Source organism: Chiroxiphia lanceolata, chromosome 11, assembly GCF_009829145.1.
Source record: "Chiroxiphia lanceolata isolate bChiLan1 chromosome 11, bChiLan1.pri, whole genome shotgun sequence".
NCBI lineage: Eukaryota > Metazoa > Chordata > Aves > Passeriformes > Pipridae > Chiroxiphia > Chiroxiphia lanceolata.
The window spans coordinates 21,081,496-21,105,490 of NC_045647.1; the positions used below are offsets into that span (position 1 = coordinate 21,081,496).

The 23,995-nt window shown below is 43.7% G+C and overlaps 2 protein-coding genes across 3 annotated transcripts in view; both read left to right on the forward strand.

Moving 5' to 3' along the window:
* Window positions 1-22,251, forward strand: ACAD9 (acyl-CoA dehydrogenase family member 9). Its single transcript, XM_032699317.1, has 18 exons — window positions 1-123; window positions 1,563-1,656; window positions 5,861-5,962; window positions 8,461-8,567; window positions 9,295-9,395; window positions 11,104-11,182; window positions 12,200-12,374; window positions 12,975-13,048; window positions 14,364-14,439; window positions 15,064-15,134; window positions 15,475-15,594; window positions 16,341-16,469; window positions 18,395-18,474; window positions 18,992-19,118; window positions 19,804-19,881; window positions 20,628-20,756; window positions 21,448-21,520; window positions 21,976-22,251. The coding sequence occupies exons 1-18, from the start codon at window positions 1-3 to the stop codon at window positions 22,074-22,076; spliced, it is 1,839 nt and encodes a 612-aa protein (XP_032555208.1). The 3' UTR covers window positions 22,077-22,251.
* The window catches only part of LOC116792417 (prophenin and tritrpticin precursor-like), a 610,102-nt gene that overhangs the window by 553,192 nt on the left and 32,915 nt on the right, over window positions 1-23,995 (forward strand). The gene's annotated exons all lie outside the window — the stretch shown is intronic.

Consider the following 23,995-nt stretch of genomic DNA (forward strand, 5'->3'; position numbering starts at 1 on the left):
ATGGCCGCGCTGCTGCTGCGGGCCCTTCGCGCCGCCCGGGCCGGTCCCGCCGCCCGCCACCTGCGCACGGCCGCGCCCAGGGCCGCCTTCGCCAAGGAGCTCTTCCTGGGCACTCTCAGCAAGGTGGGACCGCAGGGGCCGGGCGGGGGCCGGGTAGACACGGCGGGGCTCGGGGTGGCGGTGCCCCTTCACCGACCGGCAGCGCTGGGGACGGGTAGTGCCCCGGCCCTGCTGCCACAGCAGGGCTGGCACAGCCCAAGGGCCATTGGCCTCTTGCCCCCCTGGCTCACGTCCTGCCGCTGTCACCAGCACCCCCAGGGCCTTCTCCAGCTTCCCAGCCCCTCTGCCCCCAGTCTGTAGCACTGCAGGACTTTTTGTGATCCAGGGGCAGGACCTGGCTCTTGGCCTTGTTGAACCACAGACGAGGTCCATGAACCTCAGCCTGTCCAGATCCCTCTGCAGAGCCTTCCTGCCCTCCAGCACATCAACACTCCTGCCCAGCTTGGTGTCACCTGCACATTGCCTAAGGGTGCCCTCGATCCCCTTGTCAGGGTTATTGATAAAGACATTAAACAAAACTGGCCCCAGCACTGACCCCTGTGTAACCCCCTGGTGCCCATTCCCAGCTGGATGGAGCTCCATTGCCCACAATGGTGCCCATTCCCAGCTGGATGGAGCTCTCTTCCCACCTGTCCTTGGGCCAGCAGCCAGTTGTGAGCCCAGTGAGCAGTGACCCATCCAGGCCATGAGCAGCACAGTGTCTCCAGGAGAATGCTGGGGGTGTCAAAGGCTTTCCTGCATCCAGGGTTCACATCCAAAGCCTTTCCGCACCCCCTGAGCTGCTCTCCTTGTTGTAGAGGGACATCAGGTTGGTCAGGCAGGACCTGCCTTTCCTGCACTGCTCCCCAGTGCAGCCCAGGCCTGTTTGCTCTCAGGGTTTCCCTTGCCCCCCCACTGGAGCTGGGTTAACTGCAGTGACCCGTTGGCACCTGTGCACACAAAACGCACCGTGGAGTTCTAAATGTTCCAACAACCAGCACCTGAAGAGCTGCCTTAAACCACAGTGTACCTGTTCTTGCAAGCTTAGGAAATTCCCTTTGGAAACACAGGTGTATTTACCCTGGGCATTCCACAAAACTATGGCAGTTTATGCTCTCTTTCTACTTGAAGGATCAAGACTTCATGTAAATTTCTGCCTACGTTTTTTATAGGAAAAGTTGGAATTCTTGTTGTGTCTTGAGATGCCACCAGACAAATTTCAGACAGAACACTGTATCAACCAGAATTTGTTAATCCAGGGTTTACGGTTTGCTGTTCTCATAGTTCTTAAAAATCTCTTTATTTCTCCCTAATGTTCCTGTTTTTCAGGTGGTTTTGTATGTATTAAAGTTGAACCCTCTGGGCCTTATCAGATAAGGCTGTTCCTGGCTCAGAATATTTTCCACAATTCTTATTTTCACAGCTTTTCATCTAGAATTTGAGAGGCATATGTTCTTGAATTTTTATATCAATTGTGTGATTCATGTATTAAAAAAATCTAAAATAATTGTCTCTTATTTTAGAAAGAAGTTTTCCCTTATCCAGAAATCACCAATGAAGAACTAGCAGAGATCAACCAATTTGTTGGACCTGTCGAAAAATTCTTCAATGAAGAAGGTATATTATTAGTTTTTTATTCATGCAAGTGATTTACTGAGTTCAAAATGATTTAACTGGAGCAGTTGAATAATTATTATTACACTGTAAATACCTAAGTCATTTTATGCATTTATTACTAGTCATGTAGTGCTGCTGGTTCTATGGCATGTCCATTGACGAATTTTTTTGTGGAGTATTGGGATGCTGACTAGAAGATATAAATCTCCAAACCAGAAAAAAAAAAAACCCAGGAAGTAAAAAGAATTCTGGGATAGAGGTAGGATTTGAAATTGATTTTAGCTCAATAGAACTGTACTTTTTACTGCTTCATTCTCAATACTCAGGGATGCAAGAAGGGCCATCAATAAAACCTCTATGCTGGACTTCCAGAGGGCAGATTTCAGCCTGTTCAAGACACTGGTTCAGAGGGTACCGTGGGAAACAGCCCTTGAAAACAAAGGGGTCCAGGAGGGATGGACATGCTTCAAGAAGGAAGTCTTAAATGCACAAGAGCAGGCTGTCCCAGTCTGCCAAAAGGCAAGCCGGCAGGGAAGACAGCCAGCCTGGCTGAACAGGGAGATCTTGAGGGAAATTAGGATGAAAAAGAAAGCCTACTGATTATGGAAAAAAGGACTGGCTACTCAGGAAGAATTCAGGAATTTAGTTAGGTCATGTAGAAAGAAAATCAGAGAGACGAAGGCAAGATTTGAACTCAATCTTGCCACTTCTGTTAAGGAAAATAAAAAGTCTTTCTTTAGATACATCAGTAGCAAAAAGAGGGACAAGGAAAACCTCCATTCTTTAGTGGACATGAGGGGGAACATAGTTATTAAAGATGAGGAAAAGGCTGAGGTATTTAACACCTTCTTTACCTCAGTCTTCAACGGTAGGTCAGGTCTCTCTGAGGACAGCTGGCTTCTGGAGCTTGTAGATAGGAATATGAAGCTGAATAGTCCCCCCGTAATCAAGGAGGAAACAATCAGCGACCTGCTGAGCCACTTGGATCCTCACAGGTCTATGGGACCAGATGGGATCCACCCAAGGGTGATGAGGGAGCTGGCGGAAGAGCTCGCCAAGCCGCTCTCCATCATTTACCAACAGTCCTGGCTCACTGGGGAGGTCCCAGATGACTGGAAGATGGCAAATGTCACACCAATCCACAAAAAGGGCCGGAAGGAGGACCCAGGAAACTACAGGCCTGTCAGCCTGACCTCTGTGCCTGGCAAGGTTATGGAGCAGATCATCCTGGGTGCAATCACACAACACCTACAGGATGGACAAGGGATCAGACCCAGCCAGCACGGGTTTAGGAAGGGCAGGTCCTGTCTGACCAACCTGATCTCCTTCTACGATCAGGTGACCCGCCTGGTGGATGAGGGGAAGGCTGTGGATGTAGTCTATCTGGACTTCAGCAAAGCCTTTGACACTGTCTCCCATAATATATTCCTGAAAAAATTGGCAGCCCATGGCTTGGACAGGGACACTCTGTGCTGGGTTAGGAACTGGCTGGAGGGCCGGGCCCAGAGAGTGCTGGTGAATGGGGCTGCATCCAGCTGGCGGCCGGTCACCAGTGGTGTACCCCAGGGATCAGTGTTGGGCCCAGTCCTGTTTAATATCTTCATTGATGATTTAGATGAGGGGATTGAGTCCATCGTTAGCAAATTCGCAGACGACACCAAGTTGGGAGGGAGTGTTGACCTACTGGAAGGCAGGAGGGCCCTGCAGAGGGACCTGGACAGACTGGAGAGTTGGGCTGGTTCCAACGGGATGAGGTTCAACAAGGCCAAGTGCCAGGTCCTGCACTTTGGCCACAACAACCCCCTGCAGCGCTACAGGCTGGGCACAGAGTGGCTGGAGAGCAGCCAGGCAGAAAGGGACCTGGGAGTGCTGATTGACGGGAGGCTGAACATGAGCCAGCAGTGTGCCCAGGTGGCCAAGAAGGCCAATGGCATCCTGGCCTGGATCAGGAACAGTGTGGCCAGTAGGACCAGGGAAGTGATTCTGCCCCTGTACTCAGCGCTGGTGAGGCCTCACCTGGAATGCTGTGTCCAGTTCTGGGCCCCTCAGTTCAGGAAAGATGTTGAGGTGCTGGAGCAGGTGCAGAGAAGGGCAACAAGGCTGGTGAAGGGACTGGAGCACAAGTCCTATGAGGAGAGGCTGAGGGAGCTGGGGTTGTTTAGCCTTGAGAAGAGAAGGCTCAGGGGAGACCTCATCGCTCTCTACAACTACCTGAGAGCAGGTTGTAGGCAGGTGGGGGTTGGTCTCTTCTCCCAGGCAATCAGCAGTAGGACAAGAGGGCGTGGCCTTAAGCTGCACCAGGGGAGGTTTAGGTTAGGTATTAGAAAGAAATTCTTTACAGAGAGGGTGCTCAGCCATTGGAATGGGCTGCCCAGGGAAGTGGTGGATTCTCCATCCCTGGAGGTTTTTAAGATGAGGCTGGACGTGGCACTTAGTGCCATGGTCTAGCAGCTGTGGTGGTAGTAGATCAGGGGTTGGACTTGATGATCTCAGAGGTCCTTTCCAACCCATCTGATTCTATGATTCTATATACTGTGATTTTTTTTTCCCAAAACTTTTAAATGTCTTACTCTGCTAAGACTGGTTGTAGCAAAATTCAGAAGAGATATTAATAAATGATGACTCATTGGGAAAAATCAAAGGTATTTGTGTTTTTTCAGCATTAGACTAATGATTCTATTTAGGAAAAGTCTTATTAGCCATGTGCATTCCAGATAGGGCTGCAGGGTGTTCCTTCCATTAGTGCTGCAATAGATAAGCCAATTCCAGAACAATTGTACAAAGTTGGTTTTTACAGACAGCAATTTCTGAGGCAGTTAAACACTATTGTCTCAGACTTCCCACTGACAAAGATGCCAGGTCTGGGTTTCCAAACACTGCAGGAGTTTGGAAAAGCTAGTGACTGTCACAGATCACAATTTGTGAGGTACAGGTCATTTTAACAGTAAAATTGTATTGCTGCTTACTGACAGTAAATGAAGAATTTATTCAAATTACACTTTTTATTTCTTTGCTCTGTTGGAGAAATTAATTTATGGAGTAAAAAACCTGCCGTTTAAGGGAGGAATAAAAATGCCAAACTATGGAGTCTTAACTGCAGGTAGAAATTGCTCATCTTTGAATTCTCAACTATTTCTGTTTAGTTATTCAGGGTAACTTAGGGGTGTGGTTAAAATAGGTCAGTAGGGCAGCCCTAAACAGAAACTTGGTGGGACTGGCACTGGGGAAGGAAACTCATCTCAGCATAGTCACTGGAAACCTGACAATGTCCTGACACCACAACTCTGTCTCTCCCTGGGACAGCTGAGGACGCTCCACCAGATAAGGATCTGGTGCAATGGAGCTGAAAAATTAGCATGGGGAGCAAAAAATGTTGTTTGAAGAGTTTTCTTTCTGAATAACTTATGTCAGAAGAAGATCAGAATGTCTGGTTGCCTCCCCCTGCTATGTTCACTCAGAAGTTCCAGCACCCTTTCACTGGGGTGAATGTGAGGTTTCTTTAGGAAGCTCCATTGCTTTTGCAGAGTTACTTCTTGTGTATTTTTTGGAAAGGTGGCTGTGTTCCCTCTGCTGCAGCTTACAGCCTTCCTGAGCTGCTTAACATGATTCCTGTTTATTTTTACTGCAACAGTACAGAACAGCTCTTTTAATTCCCCAGGAACTGGAGAAACTTCTAAGAACAAGATTTTGTAGTTAACTCATTTTTTTTCCCCTCATGACTTAGCCATTGTTCGGGTAGAAAATCCTGGGAATCTTTTGCGTATTCCGATCTTGGAATATGCTGACATGCACACATACAACCTGTACGTATAGAAATGTTTGAGAAAATGAAATAAACCCCAGATATTTCCCACTTCCAAGTCCTTTCCCTGCATATGTTATGAGGGCAAACAGGACAGTTGGTAAGATCAGGTTGAAGCTAGAAGGAGGAATTCTGGTGGAGCTGGAGATGAGAAGTCTGTCTCCATCTGTCATGAGCACTGTGTCTTCTCTGAAGTTCCTTCAGAAGATTGGAGAAGAATTCCAGCAGGGAAGATGTGGGGAGTTGGCTCAGTTCTTCAGGTGTGGGCTCTCAGGCTGATGACAGGTCTGAGATCCCTGTGCTGCTCGCTCAGGGCATGCCCTGACAGGGACCTGGGCAGTCTCACAGGTTTATGTCACTAAGAAGCACAGTTTGAAATGGTAAAACCTTCTGTATTTGCAGTGGACTCAAAGAAGATTGATCAAGATGCAAAAATCCCACCTGAAACTTTGAAAGGGCTGAAGGACTTGGGTCTCTTTGGCATGCAGATCCCAGAGGAATATGGTGAGTCCATGGTCACAAAAGGAATAACCCAGGAGTTAGTCTGTATTTAGTGGTGCATTGCAAAATGTGTCTGTGCTGTTCCATGTGTGGTCTTGGCTGAATTAGGAGCTGGGGCCTCCTCCCTGGTTAATAAAGGAGCTCTGTGTGCCCTTCCCTTGGGTGCCATGACTAATTTTAGCTGGTGTAAATTCCTCTTGGCATAGCATTTCCCTTTTTGATTGTTTTTTTGGATGCAGTAGAGAAACTTGACGTTCTGGGAGACTTGTTCTTGCTGATGGTTCCTAAACTTGTGCTGGGTCCAAAGTGCAGTGTCTCATGGAAGTGACCTATCAAAGCTGTCAGGTAGGAATGTGCTGGAGCACTTGGAAGTGTAAAAGTATAATGTCTGTTTGCTGAAAGGATGGCTTTTGGATAAAATCCTTCCTGTGCAATACTGAACAGTTCATGTCCGGAAGGGCATTGTGGTGCCAATTGGCATCATAGACATTAATTCCTCACTGGACTAACCCTTACACTTGCAAAGGAGTTTTCAAGAAAATTTTGATCCTGTATTTACACGTAAGTTAAAAATTGGCATTGAAACTAGAATTTTCAGTGAAATTTATAAAGAAATGAGAATATTGCAAAGGGATGTTGAGGAGAAAGCTCAGAGGAAGACAGTTTCACTGGGGAAAATACCTCATTTTTTCACAGAATGGCATGAAACAAAATATTTTTTTCAGTGTTTACAATAATTCTGTGTAAAGCTGGAGACATTCTTCAGCATTTACTTGTTGCTAAAGTAATACTGTTATTTTTTGTAGCATTTTGTTATCACGTTAGGCGGTATAACTAGTGTTGCTGTGCTGCACTGGTTTCAATTTAAGTCTATATACAAATTCATTAAAGTATATCAGACAAGTGGCATATGCTGTAACATGATGTGGTCTCTGGTTAACTGATTGTTAATTAATGCTTTTGAAATGCATAAAAAATGTTATTAACTGTTTTTCATGTGTGTTCAGAACTAGGCAGGGTGGTGTGAGGGTGAGGTAGAGAAGAGGCTTGCCAGCTCTTTCAAGGTTTGCTCTTCAGGATGGTGTCTTGGGAGAAGGATCTGGACAGAGCACCTTAACCCAGGTGGGATGAGAGAGGTGTTTAGGAGTTAAGAAATATGTTGGAAGAAGGCAAGAGGTTCCTGTCCATGGAAAGAAGGTGTTGGAGGCAGGGAACAAAGGACAGAGCTCAAAGCAGAGCATTAGGAACCACCATGACACTGGAAGTATAACTTACTATTGATTAACTAAAAATAAGTTTCCCACTCTATTTTTTTTAAAGACTCTCAAAGGCAACATATTTAACTTTGAAGTCATACTTTAATAAGATGTTCTTGTTGTTTTGATGCTTATGAAATAATATTCTCTCAGTTTCCAGTTTGCAAATTTGCAACCCACTCAGCACACTTGTGGAAAATCAAGGGCCTGTGGTGTTGTAAACTTAGATGCTGGATCAAACCAGAATGTGGAAAGCAGCTTAAACAAGCTCCTCTAGTCTGCACCATAAATAATATGCTTCTGATGAGTTTGTTCCCCATTTTTTGTAGGTTAAACATGATTTATTTTTGGTGCTGGCGTTGTTATATTTTAAAACCTTTCAGTCAAAGCAATCAGGGCTTTGTGCACTGCACAGTGTTTTTCATCATGGTTTGTAAAAGTGGCCTCTTTGCCAGAAGCACTGAAGTACAGAAAATTAATGGGGAAAACGAAGCTCATGTGGATCATGGATTATCAGCTCTAACATGGGCATCACTGGAGTTACTGCTGTGCACATCGTCAGGAGTCTCCAGGCTGAATCCTGAGCCCAGCACTGCTTGGAAAGGGGAAAAGAAGTCAGAGTACAGAGTACAGGGGGAGTGTGAGAGTTAATCCATGTATGGGTGCTCTTAATCTGTGAGGGGAAGGGTGTATGAGGCAGTGATGTGAGTTAATGGTATCAGGGACTGTTGTTGCGTTTATTCAGTGTACACACACCAGCAGGGCTGTCGAGACATCTGCAGGAGTAAGGAACGTGTTACCCTGACTTACACCACTGTCCCACGTAGAAAATTGTTACCCTGGACAAAAGATTATTATCTTGATTAGATTAAATTTTTTATTCACCAGTAATATATAAAATTATCTTAAATGACAGCGAGCAGGACTTCTGGTCCTGACAGCGTAAAATTGCTGAACGTTGGACTCATAAATGTACAGCTTTGATTTATGCTTCCTCCAGGAAGCATGTGCTGGTGTCAGGTTTGTTTCTTGGTATATTCACATTTTTTTATTAAAGACATTTTTGAAGTGTTAGATTTTACCCCTGTCTAGTACCAGTTTGGAAGTCTGTTTGGGAACAAACTATCCAGTTTTGTTTCTCTCCAGTTAACAGTGTTACATTCCTAATGTTTCTGTACTTGGAAGGGATTTTGTGAGGGGAAGGGGCAAGTTATATCTCCAAATAAACTGTTCTTCTTGTTGCAGGTGGCCTGGGCCTGTCAAACACCATGTACGCCCGGCTGGGAGAGATCACTTCCCTGGATGGATCCATTGCAGTCACTCTGGCAGCACATCAGGCCATTGGGCTGAAGGTAATGCTGCTCTTTTAGGTCCAGGAGTTCTGCACAACTGGCATGGAAAATGTACAGTATGGGTACAACAAACCAGAATCACCAGTGAAGCATCAATCAGGTGGAGCATTGGTTGTTAGTGTCCCCAGCACCCTCTGCCAGTGGCTCTCATGCAGCAGAAAGACTGAACAGGAAGTGCACAAGAAAATGACGAGTTCAGGAAACACAGAGCTAAGAATTCTTAGAAAAAATGCTCTAAATATCCAAGGTTTTTTTAATTGAGCAAACTGGATGAATGTAGCTAGAATAAATGTTGAAGTAAATAAAGTATCACAGGGGATAACATTATGGAGACCAGTATCAGCCATGCAGAGAGTTGAGAAGGGGCAAACTTTGTCTAGCTGGATGAGACTGCGGATTGGGGAGCTTAGAGAAGAAAACTCACCCAAGAGCAAGCATGTGAATTTTTGTTTGCTGTATAATACAGCCTTTTACTGATGGATGAATGGTGTCTGAAGCTTGAAAGAGAAGTAAGTTCATGAAAAAATTCCTCATGGAATTGAGCAGACAATGCTAATTTAAAATACTTTAGTGTCTGATAAGTAATGAAATCTGTTGTTTCTCAAACTGTCCCTTGTTATGCCATAAAATGTGCAAGTAAAGCTTTCTGAACTTGGTGAAGCTGGTCAGCTTCCTGTCTTTTTCCACAGGCTGACGCTGAGCAGTTTTGTTCTGATTCTTTGTGCAGGGAATCCTCATTGCTGGCACTGAGGAGCAGAAGGCCAAGTACCTGCCCAGGCTGGCCTCAGGGGAGCACATCGCAGCCTTCTGCCTCACCGAGCCCGGCAGGTACTGCCTGGGGTCCACCCGACCTCCACACAGCACCCAGAGGGGGTTATGGTTGTCATCTTCATTAATATATTAAGTCTTTATTATTTAGGGCCTGTGGCTTCAGTGTACAAATCAGGTTTTTATTTTTATTTTTTAAAGGTGCACTTCAGGCCATTTAATTGCTCCTTCCCCAACGTGCTACTCGTGGCAGTTTCCATGAAACTCATAACTGTTGTTGTTCCCATCCCAGGATTTCCTTTCCTTCATTTCTGGCATTACTGAATATGAATTGAAAGGATACTTCATGCTATGTCAGAAGTAACGTCCTGTGACTGTTCTAGGATGCTTTCAGTTCTTGTTCAAAATTACAAAAACCTGTATTCAAGGAGATACAAAAAATAATGGGAAGAATTTTGGGTGTTAGTTAGAGGTCAGAAGAGGGATCTTTGTAGCAGCAGCTTTTCAAAGATAAGGTATTTGTTACAGTTACTCACTGACTGTCACTAATGTTGCAAATGTGTTAGTGCAGAAGAGGGCCAGTTTTGTGGAAAGCACACAGGGAACCTGTAAAGGAAACTGGTGGAAGGACTGAGACCAGCTGAGTGTCTGAAGTTGAATCTTGCCTCTCCATGCAAACTGCAGCCTGAAACTTTCCTGAGCTGCTGTCTGCTCAAGTGACCTCCAGTCAGTGTTTGATTAATTGCTGATTTTCTTGTTGCTCCCAGACCTCAGGGATGGTTTTATTCAAGGGTCCTGAGCTGGGCTGTGACCCTCTAAAAGCTGTCCCACTTGCAGGTGAAAGTTAAACCAGCACAGATATTTTAACCAAGCAGTCCACTGAAGGGACTCATAAGTAACACACAGGAGAAAAACAAGGGCCAGCCATGTTCTGGAATTCTTCTGACATCTTTCCTACCCCAGTGTTATTTAAAAAGATTTCTGGTCTTTAGCTTCAGTCTTCTTAGAGATCTCAGTTCTAGTGCACAGACCAATCATCTTTAGAACTGAACTTTAGCAATGTAATCCTATTAAAATACCAGCTGAGCTCTGGCTGTTCTGAGAACTTCACCCTTGTCCGCAGCTGAACACCTCAAATGAGCCTTGTGGCATTGTGATTTGTGGAGGAGGAAACTTCTTTCAAGGGGGAGACTGAGCTGCTTGTTAAGTTATGGAGTAAGGTGGTGATGCAAGAGGGAGTGTGAACTTAATCACAGAGTGTAAACTTCTGATTGCATTGTTGTAATTTGCTTGCTGATTTTGCTCCTGTAGAAGGTATTTGGTGTGCCCAAGTGCTCTTTGATAGAGACTGTCACACATTTATTTTTCATTTCTGTTGAGCCTTTTTTCACATGAGATATAAAACCAGGGTGTGAATTTTTGAGGAATGACTTAGACTTGTTAAACTTGGTGTGTTTTAGGATGACAGTTTCACTGTGTATTCACATAGCTTGACATGCAGCTCAAAAAAAGCTGCTTATGTGGCATTGTGAACACTCTGGTCAGGTCCTAAGTGTGATAACATACATGGTAACAAGCAGGAATGTCCCCTCAGGTAACTTTTGGAGCTGTTGAATTGGTAAGCTTCATTGTTAGTTAAAAACTAATATTTATATACTGCTATTTAACAGACCTGTAAACCCTTCTTTTTGAAGGATGTGAAGAGGGGAGTTTTGTTTTTAAAAATGTGTTTATTTCTTTAAACATTAATAACTTGTTTGTTTTTCAGTGGGAGTGATGCTGCATCCATCCAGACCAGAGCAACCCTCAGTGAAGATGGGAAATATTTCCTGTTAAATGGCTCCAAGGTACTCAGTGCCAGGCTGGAAATAGGACGGGCTTTTGTTCCAAGTGCACAGCAAATATGTCAGTGTCCTTTGCAGCTTTGCCATCAGTCTGGCTAAGGAAGAAGCTGGTGTGGCAGCTGCCTTGAACTGGGAGGTGTCCAAGGTGGTGAAGAATGATCGTGTCAAAAAGACACCCCGTGTTGGTCTAGGGCCAAAGAGACTAGAAAAGCACTGTTAGGGAATAACTGCACTAAATTCTTGGTAGTAAAGTAGAAACCAACTCCTAAGTTCCTTCTCTATCACCAGCTTCTGGGTTCAGCTTCAGAGTTGTTGGTTAGTTAGTTAGTTAGTTAATTAGCCCCCTCTGTGACAGCATAGGCACAAACAAACCTAAACTCATGTTTTCCTCTCTCTTCATTCTTCAGGCCAGATTTTGTAGGTGCTCGTAAAAGAAAACTTGACATTTAATTGGAAATGGGGCTGCTTGGAACGGTTCTGCTAAAAGAAAAAATGGTAAAATACAGCATAAGAAAATAAGAAATGTAGAGATGTACTGGCTTCAGCAGTATGGGATACATTGCAGACTTGATCTGTAGTTGTTGATGTGTTTGTGATGTGAAGAGACCCACCCTGTGGGAGAGGCTGTACAGAAATGTGGCCTGATCAGAGAATTTCTCATCAAAGTTAAATTTTTGGGCACAGGATTTCTGCAGTCTGCCTTCCCTCGTCTCCCTCACATGCTGCAAGCAGCAGGGCATCCAAGCTTTGGGGAAATGCACCGTGGATTTTAATTCAGTTCATACTGATATTAAACCTGGGTTTATAGCTGCTCTAAACTTACCACCTGTGGTCAGCTCTCCTTGCAAACATGTGCACAAGAGGCAAAACTAGTAGCAGACACTCATTAGAATTTAAGGGAAGAAGCAGCAATTTTTCACCCCTCTGTTCTCTGCCCGGTCTGTTACGAAACCCTTCAGAACGGTGCTCACAAAACCAGAACAAATGTATTTCTTACACTTCTTTCCTCTCTTAAAACAGGTTTGGATATCCAATGGTGGCCTTGCAAGTATTTTCACAGTGTTTGCCAGGACAGAGGTTGTGGATAAAGATGGGCAGAAGAAAGACAAAATCACCGCTTTCATCGTGGAGCGGGATTTTGGGGGAGTCACCCATGGGAAGCCTGAGGATAAGTTGGGCATTCGAGGCTCCAATAGTAAGAATCACTTACAGTTGCTAACAGAAATGAGTTTAATATTTTTATGGTTTATTTAGTTTAGTTCACCTGAATTCAGAGGTAGATCAGTATCTATTCCATATAACAGTGTAAGTTTCATGTTTCTTTACCTGGCTTTTCCTATGAGCCCTTTCTAATGCAGGATCTGAAATAAGAAATCCATATTGTGCAGGTTTCCTCACTGGGCAGTGACAGAAATCACTCAGGAGATTCAGTAGCCAAAAGCTTTAATCTAGAAGACTTCATCAGTTCTTCTTATTAATGATTACAGCTTTTCACCATCTGTCTCCTGGACTTGACTCCTGAATCAGTTCCTTAGAACTGAGACAAAATAAAGACACAACTGTAGTTCTCTGTTTACACAATGTACAGTAATTACATTTTTAATGTTTTACATCAGTCATTGATGTCAACAGCCTTTTCCCAAATTCTCACTTATCTGGCAAAGCATGTATAATTCTGTCATAAACAATGCATTAGGAAACCTTCATTTTTTGTGACAAATACTGACTTATGTTCCTGAATGTTTTTTAAATATTTTTGTGTCATACTTGAACAGCTGCTAATTTTGTGTTTCAGCCTGCGAAGTACATTTTGAAAACACCAAAGTGCCTGTAGAAAATGTAATTGGAGAAGTTGGAGGAGGATTTAAGGTAAGCAGTGGAAAGTAACTACTGATGATTTTTAAAAGCCTGAAGGAGACTGTTTTTGTCCCCTGTACTGCAGTTTCCCTGTGGGCAGTTTGAGCACTGCCACACTGAAGGGTCCTGAGGAGAGACTGCTCCTCCCTGCTGTGCTCTTTGTAAATCGTTTTCCCTGGAATGTCAGGTCTCTGTGTATCCCAGTGCAGTTAGAGAGGCTGGTGCTGCTCTTTGTGGGGTTTTTGATTGCTTTTTGGGGTGTGATGTTCCTTTCAGAAAAGGGAGAGACTTCTTCAGCCTGAGCTCAGTCAGGGAGTGTCACCTACTGTTTCCTGCAGCCACAACTGTGGACTGTGTGGAAAGGGAGAGTGAGAAATGAGTGGAACAGGCAATGGTTCCAGGAAAGCCCAGATCCTGTCCAAGGTCCCCTGGCTGTCAGGTGGTTTTCCAGGGTTGGATTATTGCACAAGGAAACAAGGACAGGAGTTGCCTGACCAGCTGCCCCAGCACTGGCTGCTCTTCCTGCCATCATGGAAGTGGGACACCAGTAAAGACACCACCTGTCCCTTTGCTCTTACTGGTTCTTCTCAGTGTCTTACTCTTCCTCTAGCAGCCAAGTCCAGACCTAAATGTTAAATGAAATAATTTTCTTAAATGTAGTAAAGATTAAAAGAAGGTTTTTGTTTTCCTCTTGAGATCTAGTTATCACAAGTTAAAATGTAGGAACAATAACTTCTTTGTTAGGTCTTTTGACCTCTCACCCATGTGTCTCTTGCTAAGAAACATTAACACTATATTCCAAAATCTGTTTTTGTCCATTATTGATCTGTATTTCATTTCTACACCTTTCATTCTTGTTCCCTTCTGTGGTATGTTGCTGAAAGGAATCTGAAGCAGAGATCATCCATTGCAGATCAGCTGCAGGGGATTTTATAAATATAAATAATATAATCAAACAATATTGTGGTTTTCTTCATTTTTTTATAAACCAGAGCAGTGCTGTCTAGTTGGAATGTTGTTTGTCTAGCTGCAGATAAAGACATTTTTATCTATATTTTACCTTCATGTATTTTGAATAGAGATTATTTCCAGGTCACTGGATCATCAGTCTCTGAAAATTTGATGTAGTGAGTGACAATAAAAGCCCAGTTTTGAAGTGTTTCCCCTGGAATGCTGTGCTGGCTCACTGAGGGCAGGTGTCCCAGGCCAGGAAGTGTGTTCCAGTGAGGAATGAAATTCAGGGGAGCGCTAAAGCATGAAGCAAGATAGAAGGAACCATTGTGATCTAAGGAGAATGTTGCCTAAACCCCATTCATTTTCCTCCCAGGTTGCCATGAATATCCTAAACAGTGGAAGATTCAGCATGGGCAGTGCATCTGCTGGAATGATTAAAAAGTTGATAGGTGGGTGAGCTGGGTGCTCTGCAGTGCAGGAACTCATCTGCCTGAGGGAGAGAATGCAGGGTGGGAGCATGAGTCTGGATCACAGCACTGCTGCATTGTCAGCCATGACATCTTTAAAGCACTAAAATAAGTATCCTAAATGGTTGTTAAAAGCCTGTTTACAGAGGCTTTACACTGAAGATTTTTTTCAGTTCACGCAATGGAAGGTTATTGCCTCTGTTGAATTTTTCTGAGGTAAAATGTTCTTCCTAAGAGAAAAGCCTCTCTGCTACTGCTTTCAGAAGGTGTAATCTCACACAGAACCTCCACTTGAATAACTGGCTCAAAGCTAGGCACAGTAATAAGGAATAATACTGCCAATAGTTAACCAAAATAGCAACAGGTTCGCACCAAAATTGATTACTTCTCTAAGAGCACATGCTCACACCTCAGACTCAGGTTCAGAAGCCTTTGACAGGCTGGTCCCAGACTGGATCAACACCATCACTGAGGGTGTTTTTCCCAAAGTGGGGGTTACTGATGTAGACTGAGGTGTCACCATGGGGAAAGGCACCGTGGTCTGTCACAGTTCTAGTTCTGCTGTTCTGAGATGGATTTTTTCTTTTTTTTCCTTTTTTTTTTAAGAAATGACATCAGAATATGCTTGTACCAGGAAACAGTTCAATAAGAGACTCAGCCAATTTGGATTAATTCAGGTAATAAAAAATGAAACCCCTAAACCTCTCTGCTTGTATTGACTGAGTGCAAGGACACAGATTATGTTGGGGGTATCTTGGCAGAGTGGTTTAAGGAATTTGCTAGAAGTCTTAGATTTATGGAAATGTAGCACAGATGATCTTTTAAATGTCCAGAATGATAAATGAATAAAGATATTTATTTTTTTATTGTTCATTATTGTTTTGCAGTAGAACTTTTTATTGATTCATGTTTGATAATAAACGTGTGGAGACTGCAGTTGTGTTTTTAAATTGGAGGCTTGACTGTGGAATTTTCCCCCTGAATTTCTGTGTGATTCCTCACATTGCTGTTTGACAGGAGAAGTTTTGTTTTATGGCTGTGAAAGCATATGTAATGGAGAGTATGGCTTACCTCACTGCAGGGATGATGGACAGGCCAGGCTTCCCAGACTGCTCCGTGGAGGCAGCCATGGTCAAGGTGAGGATCAGGTAGATTCAGTGAAGGACTCCTGTGTTTCAGTCTATGTGCTCAAAGTGCTCAAGGGCTCAGGGGTTGCATTTAGACAAGTGATAGAAAAAGCTCAGCCAGATGAACAAATAAACATTCCTGTTCTCTCTGTAGCCCACATACCATTAATTACCTCAGACTCGAGCTTTTGTCACCACACAAAATACAAACTGCAGACGCGTGTTGGGAATGGCCCTCCTGAGCCTCTGGTGAGGCTTCACAAGAGCACAGAGACACTTGGTCACAGTTCCACTGCCAGCCTGGCCAAGTGCTCCTGTCCCATGGTTGCAGCATCAATCCTGAGGGAGAGCCAGGCCCTATGTGCTGGTGTGTCCCTGCCCAGGGCTCTCTCCCTCATTTCCACCCCACCAATGGTCCCTTGCAGTGTGGTCAGTGCAGAAATCTGTGTTCTGGTGAACCTGGGCAGCATGAAAGGCTCCAGCCAACCACCTGGAGCTCTTCTGCCGGTGTATGGCTGCCCCTCTCCCCAGAATATGTCCTTGTAGAGACTTCCTTGTGGATTGCAAGGGCACTGAGTTTAACCAAAGTTTACACCCCACAGGGCTGCTATTTCAGGCAGGTTAACAGGACTGGTGTAACAGCAGTAGAAAATATTACAGCAGTGTCATGTAAATACACCCCCAGAGAAGTGTGTCCTGTATTGCTGCTGATTCTCTTCTGTATTTCCTGATGGTTCAAGTCCTGTTCCCTGGCAGGTGTTCAGCTCTGAAGGTGCCTGGGCCTGTGTGAGTGAAGCTCTGCAGATCCTTGGAGGCCTTGGCTATATGAAAGATTATCCCTACGAACGTTATCTCAGGGACACCAGGATACTGCTCATCTTTGAGGCGAGTACCCAGTGCCAGTGCTGCTGTGAACTGCAGTTCACACTCACAGCTGTCAGCCTGAGCAGAAACCCAGGGCTTGGCTGACCAGGCATCATTCCTTTAGCTGCAGAATCTGCAGCAGAGTGAGACTGCAGAACTAACCTTGCTCTTCTTGGGGATATGGTGAGTAGTTGCCTCTAATACAATAAGCTATGATGGCTTTTATATACTAACCCCTAAGTATGAGTTACAGCAGGAACTGGCACCAGCTTTGCCCCGGAAACAACAAACTGGTGATGTTTATTTGTGTGTATATATATATATATATACAGTGATATGAACACATTGGTAGGGTATTTAAAGTTTCTTAAATATTTGGAGTTTTGCTGGATGATTTAATAAAATACACAGCTGCTTTAAATACACTATCATCAGAAAAAAACATCCCAATTCATAGCTTGGGTGGTTGTTTCTTTGAACAGACTAAAGGATTCTAAATTAGCATAAAAGCCTAAAACTCTTCTGGTTGACCAGAGTAACTCCTCAGTCTCTGGCCAGTAAATAGCTGTAACTGCACAGGGACTCACAGTGAAATCAGAGCACTGCAACTGCCTGAGCAGGAGCCTCAGGAGGGTGCTTTGTGTCAAGCATATTTTGGAACTTTTTTGCTGCTTCATCTGTTCTAGTGTAAGCAGTAGAATTTGGTACGAGGTGTCTCTAATAGGATTTTTTGGGTTTTTGTGGCTGAGCTGCTCTGTTGGTGCCTAGGCTGGAGTAACCTTTCCTCTTGTGTGCTTCTCACAAGTGAAGTAGGGAAACTCATAAAAGATTAGTTTAGAAGTTTCATTAACTTCTTGATGGGCACCTATTTAAAAAACAAAAAAGGCTGTGAAGTTTATTCTGTTTCCAGGCTGGATTGTCCATGACCATCAGCTGCACATCTGAGTCAGACTGCCAGGCTGATTTGTCTTGGTGGGCCATGTGGGAATGATCATTTACCTCCTGGTGCCAGGACAGCAAAGATCTCTGCCAAGTCCTGCACGTTCTCCATGTGAGCTCAGTGCATGGCAGTCACCTCAGTCACCTGAGGGGCAGGTGCTCCTGCAAATAAATATCTGTGTTTGGGGATGGAAGGACAAACCCAACCAGCTGGCTGCCCATGAGTCTGGCAGACATTCCAGACAGGAACATCTAAAACCACACATAAGGAGCATGTCCTGGACTGGCTGAAGCAGAGAAGACCTTTTGGATAGTTATAGGCAGCCTTCTTTAAAAAACAAACCATTCCACCATTGGAGTTCCTTCAATCCAGCTCATTTGGAGCTCTTCTGCAACTTTTTAAATGTTCCTTCACTGGAACAATGCACAACTTTTTTCACTCAAAATGCATTTAGTCTGGTTTCTTTTTCATTATGATGCATTTGTATGTTTAATAATGAGGAGCTCAACTTCTGCACAGCTACATGAAATCAGAATTAAAATTGAGGTAAAGCAAAAGACAGCAAACACTTAGGGGTGGAGGAAGAGTCATCTTGTAAAACTGGAACAATGGAAAGGTGCTTGGAAAGCACTCAATATTAACAACTTTATAGTTGCCTGCAGAACCTGTCTGCAAAGACTTTAATAAAAATAATTGATAGACTGTTTACCCTTTGTTGCTTGTTGTTCTGCCTCCCCAGCTCCTGTTTCTGCTCCAGGCAACCTCACCTGGGGGCAGCCTCTGGCACAGGTGTGTTTTCCTTACAGGTGCTGATCATCTTCCATCTTACGAGCCCAAATGCATTTTAGAACATTCCATGGCAAACTACAAGTTATTTAGACACTGAAAGCATTTTTAGGAGAAGAAAAAGTATAGAAAATATGATCACAGCATATCTGGGGTTTTTAAAATACTAAAAATACTTTATGTTTGGTACTGACTTCCCTTTCTATCCTGTTTTTTACAGGGAACAAATGAGATCCTGCGACTGTATATTGCACTGACGGGTATGCAACATGCAGGCAAAATCTTAACTGACAAAATTAAGTATGTTTTTATTTATTGTTCATAGTTTTTATTAATTTAATCAGAATCTGATAACTTTATAGATAAGGGGGGAAACTGTAGGAAAAACTCAGTATTTTCAATGTATTGCCTGTAAAAGGTAGTTAACAGGGGTCTCTTTTTGTCTTTTTAATTGGATGGTTCATAGATTTAGGAATCTTGGCCTTTAATGCATCTTATCTTGGAATTACAGCTTGTGTAAAAGTCTTTCTTCCAAGACCAGTAATGCAAATGTTAAATCTGAACACAGTCGTGTTGGTACAACAACTGTATTGTGCATATTGAGTACCTGGTCCCTGGAATTCCTTGTGAGGGTGTTGGGGAGGAGCTGGTGACTTTTAAGGCTCCATAGTTGCTCTCCAGACTTCAGAGTAAAATGGATCACTTGGTGATTCCCAGACAAACTGCAGGTGTTCTGCTAAAGTATTTAGAGTTTCAGCTGGTTATGACTGAACCTCCTGGAATTTGCTTATCAGCTGTGTTCTCCCCAACATTCCAGAGAAATCAAGAAAGGCAACGTGGGCGTGGCCCTGGGGGAGTTTGTGAACAAGATGCGAGACTCGATGGGCCGGAAGGTGGATCTGGGGCTGGTGGGGGACGCCGGAGTGGTGCATCCCAGCCTGCAGGTGAGGCAGGGCCAGGGCTCCTCCTCCTCAGCTTTGCTTTCCTTTGCTGCTCCTCTCAACCTCATCTCCTGGCCTGGCAAAACAAACTGTGTGCTCAGTAACAGTGGGATTTACAATGTAAAATATTGCAGGGTAGAGAAGTCAGTTATAGCTGTTTTATTATAGGATACAGGGAGAACAAAGGCTGCTCTCAGTCTGCATTTAGACAAAACCCAGGCTGGTATTCATTTTAGTAATTTGTATAAACTAAAGTTTGTATGCCCTTCATAGTAAGGTCTGACACAAAACAAGGGTTTCTTCCTGTTTAACAGTTTCAGGTAAGAATTCCTGTGAGCTATATATACACATACTTGCTTAATCACTTAGTAAATCATTTTTATGACCCAAAATGATCGTTCTGTTAATAGCAAAAAGATAAGGTATGTTTTTCCTGGGATGTTCTGTTAGTTGTTTTTGTAAGTATAAGCCTAAACTGAAAAGTTACCAGAAGTAAAATCTAGCAAATTTTAATGCATGTTTTATAGAGGAGAAATAGTGCCTTGTCTGGCTTTCAGAAGCAAATTGGATGACTGCTAAGAAAAGACCAAGAGAAAATCTACTGACCTGTTTAAAGGGGGTGAAGGTGTACTGCTTTTTTCCCTTACAAAACCACTCAAATGCTTGTATTTTCTGTTTTATTTTATAGGAGAGTGGCAAGAAACTTGAAGAAAACATTTATTATTTTGGAACTACAGTCAGGGGCCTGCTAACTAGGTTTGGCAAGGTAACTATTATTTTGTCTGTTTGTTACTGAATAGTTTATCCTCAAGGCCTCACTGGCATCTGGAGTGTGTGGCCAGAGCCAGGACTTTCTTCACACCACACATTTTCACTGAATGTGAGAAAACACGCTGAAATTCTGTACTCAGTGTAATGGACAATTTATGTTTTCAAAACCAAAACCAAAGCACAGGCAATCTCAGTGAATTAGTTGTTTTCTTCTACTTCTGTAAGCCAAATCCTGCTGCAGCAACTGTTTGAAGTCCTTTGCTGTGAGCAGCCACTGGAACCCAATTCCCGTTCCCAAATGAGGAGCTGCCCCAGCAGGTTGTGGCTTTGTGCTGTTCATCCCTGTTGTGCAGCAAACCAATCAATCCTATGCACAGTGCTGGAGTTCAATCAGGAGAGCCTGCATGTGGAATACCCTGGATTTTCCATGTTGTGGCAGTTAATCTGATGTGTTCTGGGAATTTTGACCAGGTTCTGCCACACTGCACTTCACTCAGCACATTTTTAACAGTATCTTTAATACCTAAGTTTCAGTGATTTTTGGCATTTAGCAGAGGGGTCTGGGACGCAGCAGTTCTGCTCTTGGCTGCAGCCAGGAAGGGTAATAGTTAATCCAAAACTTTCTAACTGAGGGTAGAACCTGCTTATGCTGAATAAATATGGACCTAAACACAAAGTATGAACAATATAACGCTTGGTTAAAGCTTTAAGTGGAGCTAATAATAATTTTTACTCTTCTAGACAATCGTGGAGGAGCAACTGGTGCTGAAGAGGGTGGCAGACATCGTGATTAACCTGTATGCCATGACAGCTGCCATCTCCAGGGCCAGCCGCTCCATCAGCATCGGGCTGCGCAACCATGACCACGAGGTGAGTCCCGGGGCAGCCATTCCCATTCCTGTTCCCTGGCTGTGCTCCTTGGAGCACCACACACTGCCTTTGTAAAGGATTCACTGCAAACTCTGCCATGAAGCCAACGGTGCCCCAGGGTGTTGCCAAACCCGTTGTTTCCAGGGTGCAGTAACCAGTTGCCTCTCAGGGCTCTGAATGTTGAGTTCCACACTATCAATGTGTTTAAAATACTTCTTTCACACACACATAGACATTTATAAACTAATTACAGATTTGCACGTTCTCTTAAACCTGCTCATGCCCTGCAGTTCTCCCAAACTCTTTCCATATAATCCTGAATACGAACATAATCACAACGCTGTAGTGTCAATACATTTAATGACAGTGAAATGATGATACAGGAGCTCATTTCAAGTTTCATGGTAAGAGTTATGCTACAGGACAAATTAACCTTTGGTTTTGGCCTTGAGACTCTGTGTGTGTGTGAGCCCTGTTGTGTTTTGATTCCCAATCACTCTTTAGCCAATTTTGAGTTGCCCTTGACCCTCAGCAGCTCTAGGGTCCAAGGGACTGTACATGACTGGTTTGCAGGGCTCCATTATCAAGGAAAAAATGACTTTTAGAAGTTTAAAGTACTATATTTTTACTACATTGTTTTGTTTGTGAAATTCCTTCACTAGTTTTCAACGCAGTTTTCCTCTTTTCCCAGGTGCTTCTCACAAATATCTTCTGCACAGAAGCGTATTTCAAGAATAATTATGCTATGGCTCAATTAGAAAAATGTAAGTTCTAGAAAATAATTTTTACATTCTTATGTCTTTCACAGGCTGTGGTCAAAAGAACGTGGGTTTGATGTGACCAACAGAATGGTTTTGCTCTGCCTTTCATTCAGATGGGGAACAGAGCTGGAACCTGTTGAGAAGAGTCTCTTCATTCCACAGCTAAAGCAAACAGCTGGGATTCTTTCATTGAGGAATAAAAAGTCTATCACTAGCAAATTCTCCTGTAAAGGAACTGATAGAAATTAGGGATTTGGTCTGTTTGGGAATTCCCAACCAGTCAGGCACTGGCTCTGTGAAACTCAGTCTGCAATAATCAGTCTTTTTCAGAGGAGAGTTAAATTCCTTCCTGGCACTCAGGTGCAGATACATTGCATTTGTATTCCAACGCTTTTTGAAAGAAACGTAGAACAGCTATTTATGGTACTTTAGTTGACTTTCCTTCTGTTTCTCTGCAGATGCAGATGAGAACCTGGATGATTCCATTAAAAAAGCTGCAAAGCAAATCCTGGAGAAGAGATCCTACATCTGTTCCCACCCCCTGGACAGGACCTTCTGACCACCTCCCTGCCAGCAAATACAGAGGAATGTAAATCAGGGAGGAATTTTCTGCAGCTCAAGTATTTAATACCTTAATAACTGTTATTTCATGAGTTTACCAGATGTAACTGTATAAAATAACACTTATAAACACAACTTCATATCAAGAGGATAAATAAAGAGATTTTCTTAAAGCTCAGGTTGCCTTATTAGATGTGTGTATGTCTCTTTCCCTTGTTTCTGAGGGTGGTTTCATTGTGTTTTACCTTGAATTTTATCAGAACTTCTCCGTGTTCTGTTCTTGACCTTGGTCATATAGCTTACACTGACTCCTTTGCTGTGCCTTGGCTTTTGAAAACAATAAATAGGGGGTTTATTTAAATACAAGCTGTCATTGTTGTCAGAAAAGCCTCATGAGATAGTAGATTTTAATGAGAAATATAAAAGTTTTAATTTTAATATTATGAGACACAGTTTTTCCCCTACCTGCCCCCTCTTGCTAACTCCAGACAGAATTCAGCCACTTCCAAACTGTCGCTGCAGAGTCGGTTTTATCCAGTGACACATTTCAACAGTATTTGCCAATACTTGCTGGCCGCATTTCCCTTGGAAGGCCATTATATTCGGGGTGACAGGTGCACATTGCCTGTTGTTCCCTGGGTTTGTACTCCCTGAGTTGCTTGTCCAGACTGCTGTCACTGCCCAGTGTCACCCTGGAGGGTGTCCCTGCTGGGTGAGGTTGGGGCTGTGTCCTGCTCATGCAGATTGCCCTGTTTTAAACAAATAGATGTTTCTTGCAGAGTAACCTGGAGTGGCAAAGGCCTCCTGGACTAAGCTGTTTCTCTTTACCTACAGATCCCTAATAAACAGAGTTGCAATTTTTCAAGTAAAGATGTTTACTGAACACCACAATCTGTAAAATCACTGGCTGCGCTCGTCAGTGGGGTCACCCCTTTCATCACTCCCTGTGACTGTGTCCCTTCGTTCCTGGTGCTCAGACCACTTGGGAGCAGTGTGGTTGGAAAAAGGAATTTAGGTCACAAAGTGCTCTTGCACTGAATAAGAGATGTGTGCTCTGGCAAACTCAATACCACCCTCAGTAGTTCTGAATCAGCTGGCAAAGGAGTGTGTTCTATCAGTTCCTGTGTTGCTGCAGTTCCTTAGAGCTGCAGCACTGTGCTGGGGAAAAGGGGTATATGAGCTTTGGAAAAGGAGGCAGGCAACTCAGGAGTGTGTAAGGATGTCATTAGGTCATGTAGAAAGAAACTTAGGTGAAAGCTCAGTTAGAACTTAATCTGGCCAGTGTAAAAGATAATAAAAAGTAGTTTTATAAATACATTAATAACAAAAGGAGAGCCAAGGAAAGCCTTCATTGGTTATTGGACATGACAGGGAGGGGGCATACAGTCACCAAAGAGGAGGAAAAGGCTGAGGTCCTTCGTACCTTCTTTGCCTCAGTTTTTAACAGTGAGACGACATCAGGTTACTTGATACTTGTAACTATTTCTTGTTGATGGAAGGCTGAGTAGGAAGGAGGAAACGTTTTGTCCTGAAACAAATCATGATCAGTTATCTGAGATCATGAAGCTCATGGGAGATTCCCATGGGCCACTTCTCAAGCTTGTCCAGGTCCCTCTGGATGTCTCCGTCCTTCAGGAGTGTCACCTGCACACTCAGCTCAGTGTCATCCGCAAAGGTGCTGAGGGTGCCCTTGATCCCTTCGTGTGTGTCATTAATGAAGATATGACATGACACTGGTCCCAGTACGGACCCCTGAGGGACACCACTCATCACTGATGACCACTGGCACTCTGAGCTGTTGACCACTACCCATCCAGCCAACTCCTCATCCACCACACAGAGCCTCCATCAGCTCTGTGGCTCTCCAATTGAGGGAGAAGGATGCTGAGTGGAGGGGTTGTGTCAAAGGCTTTAGAG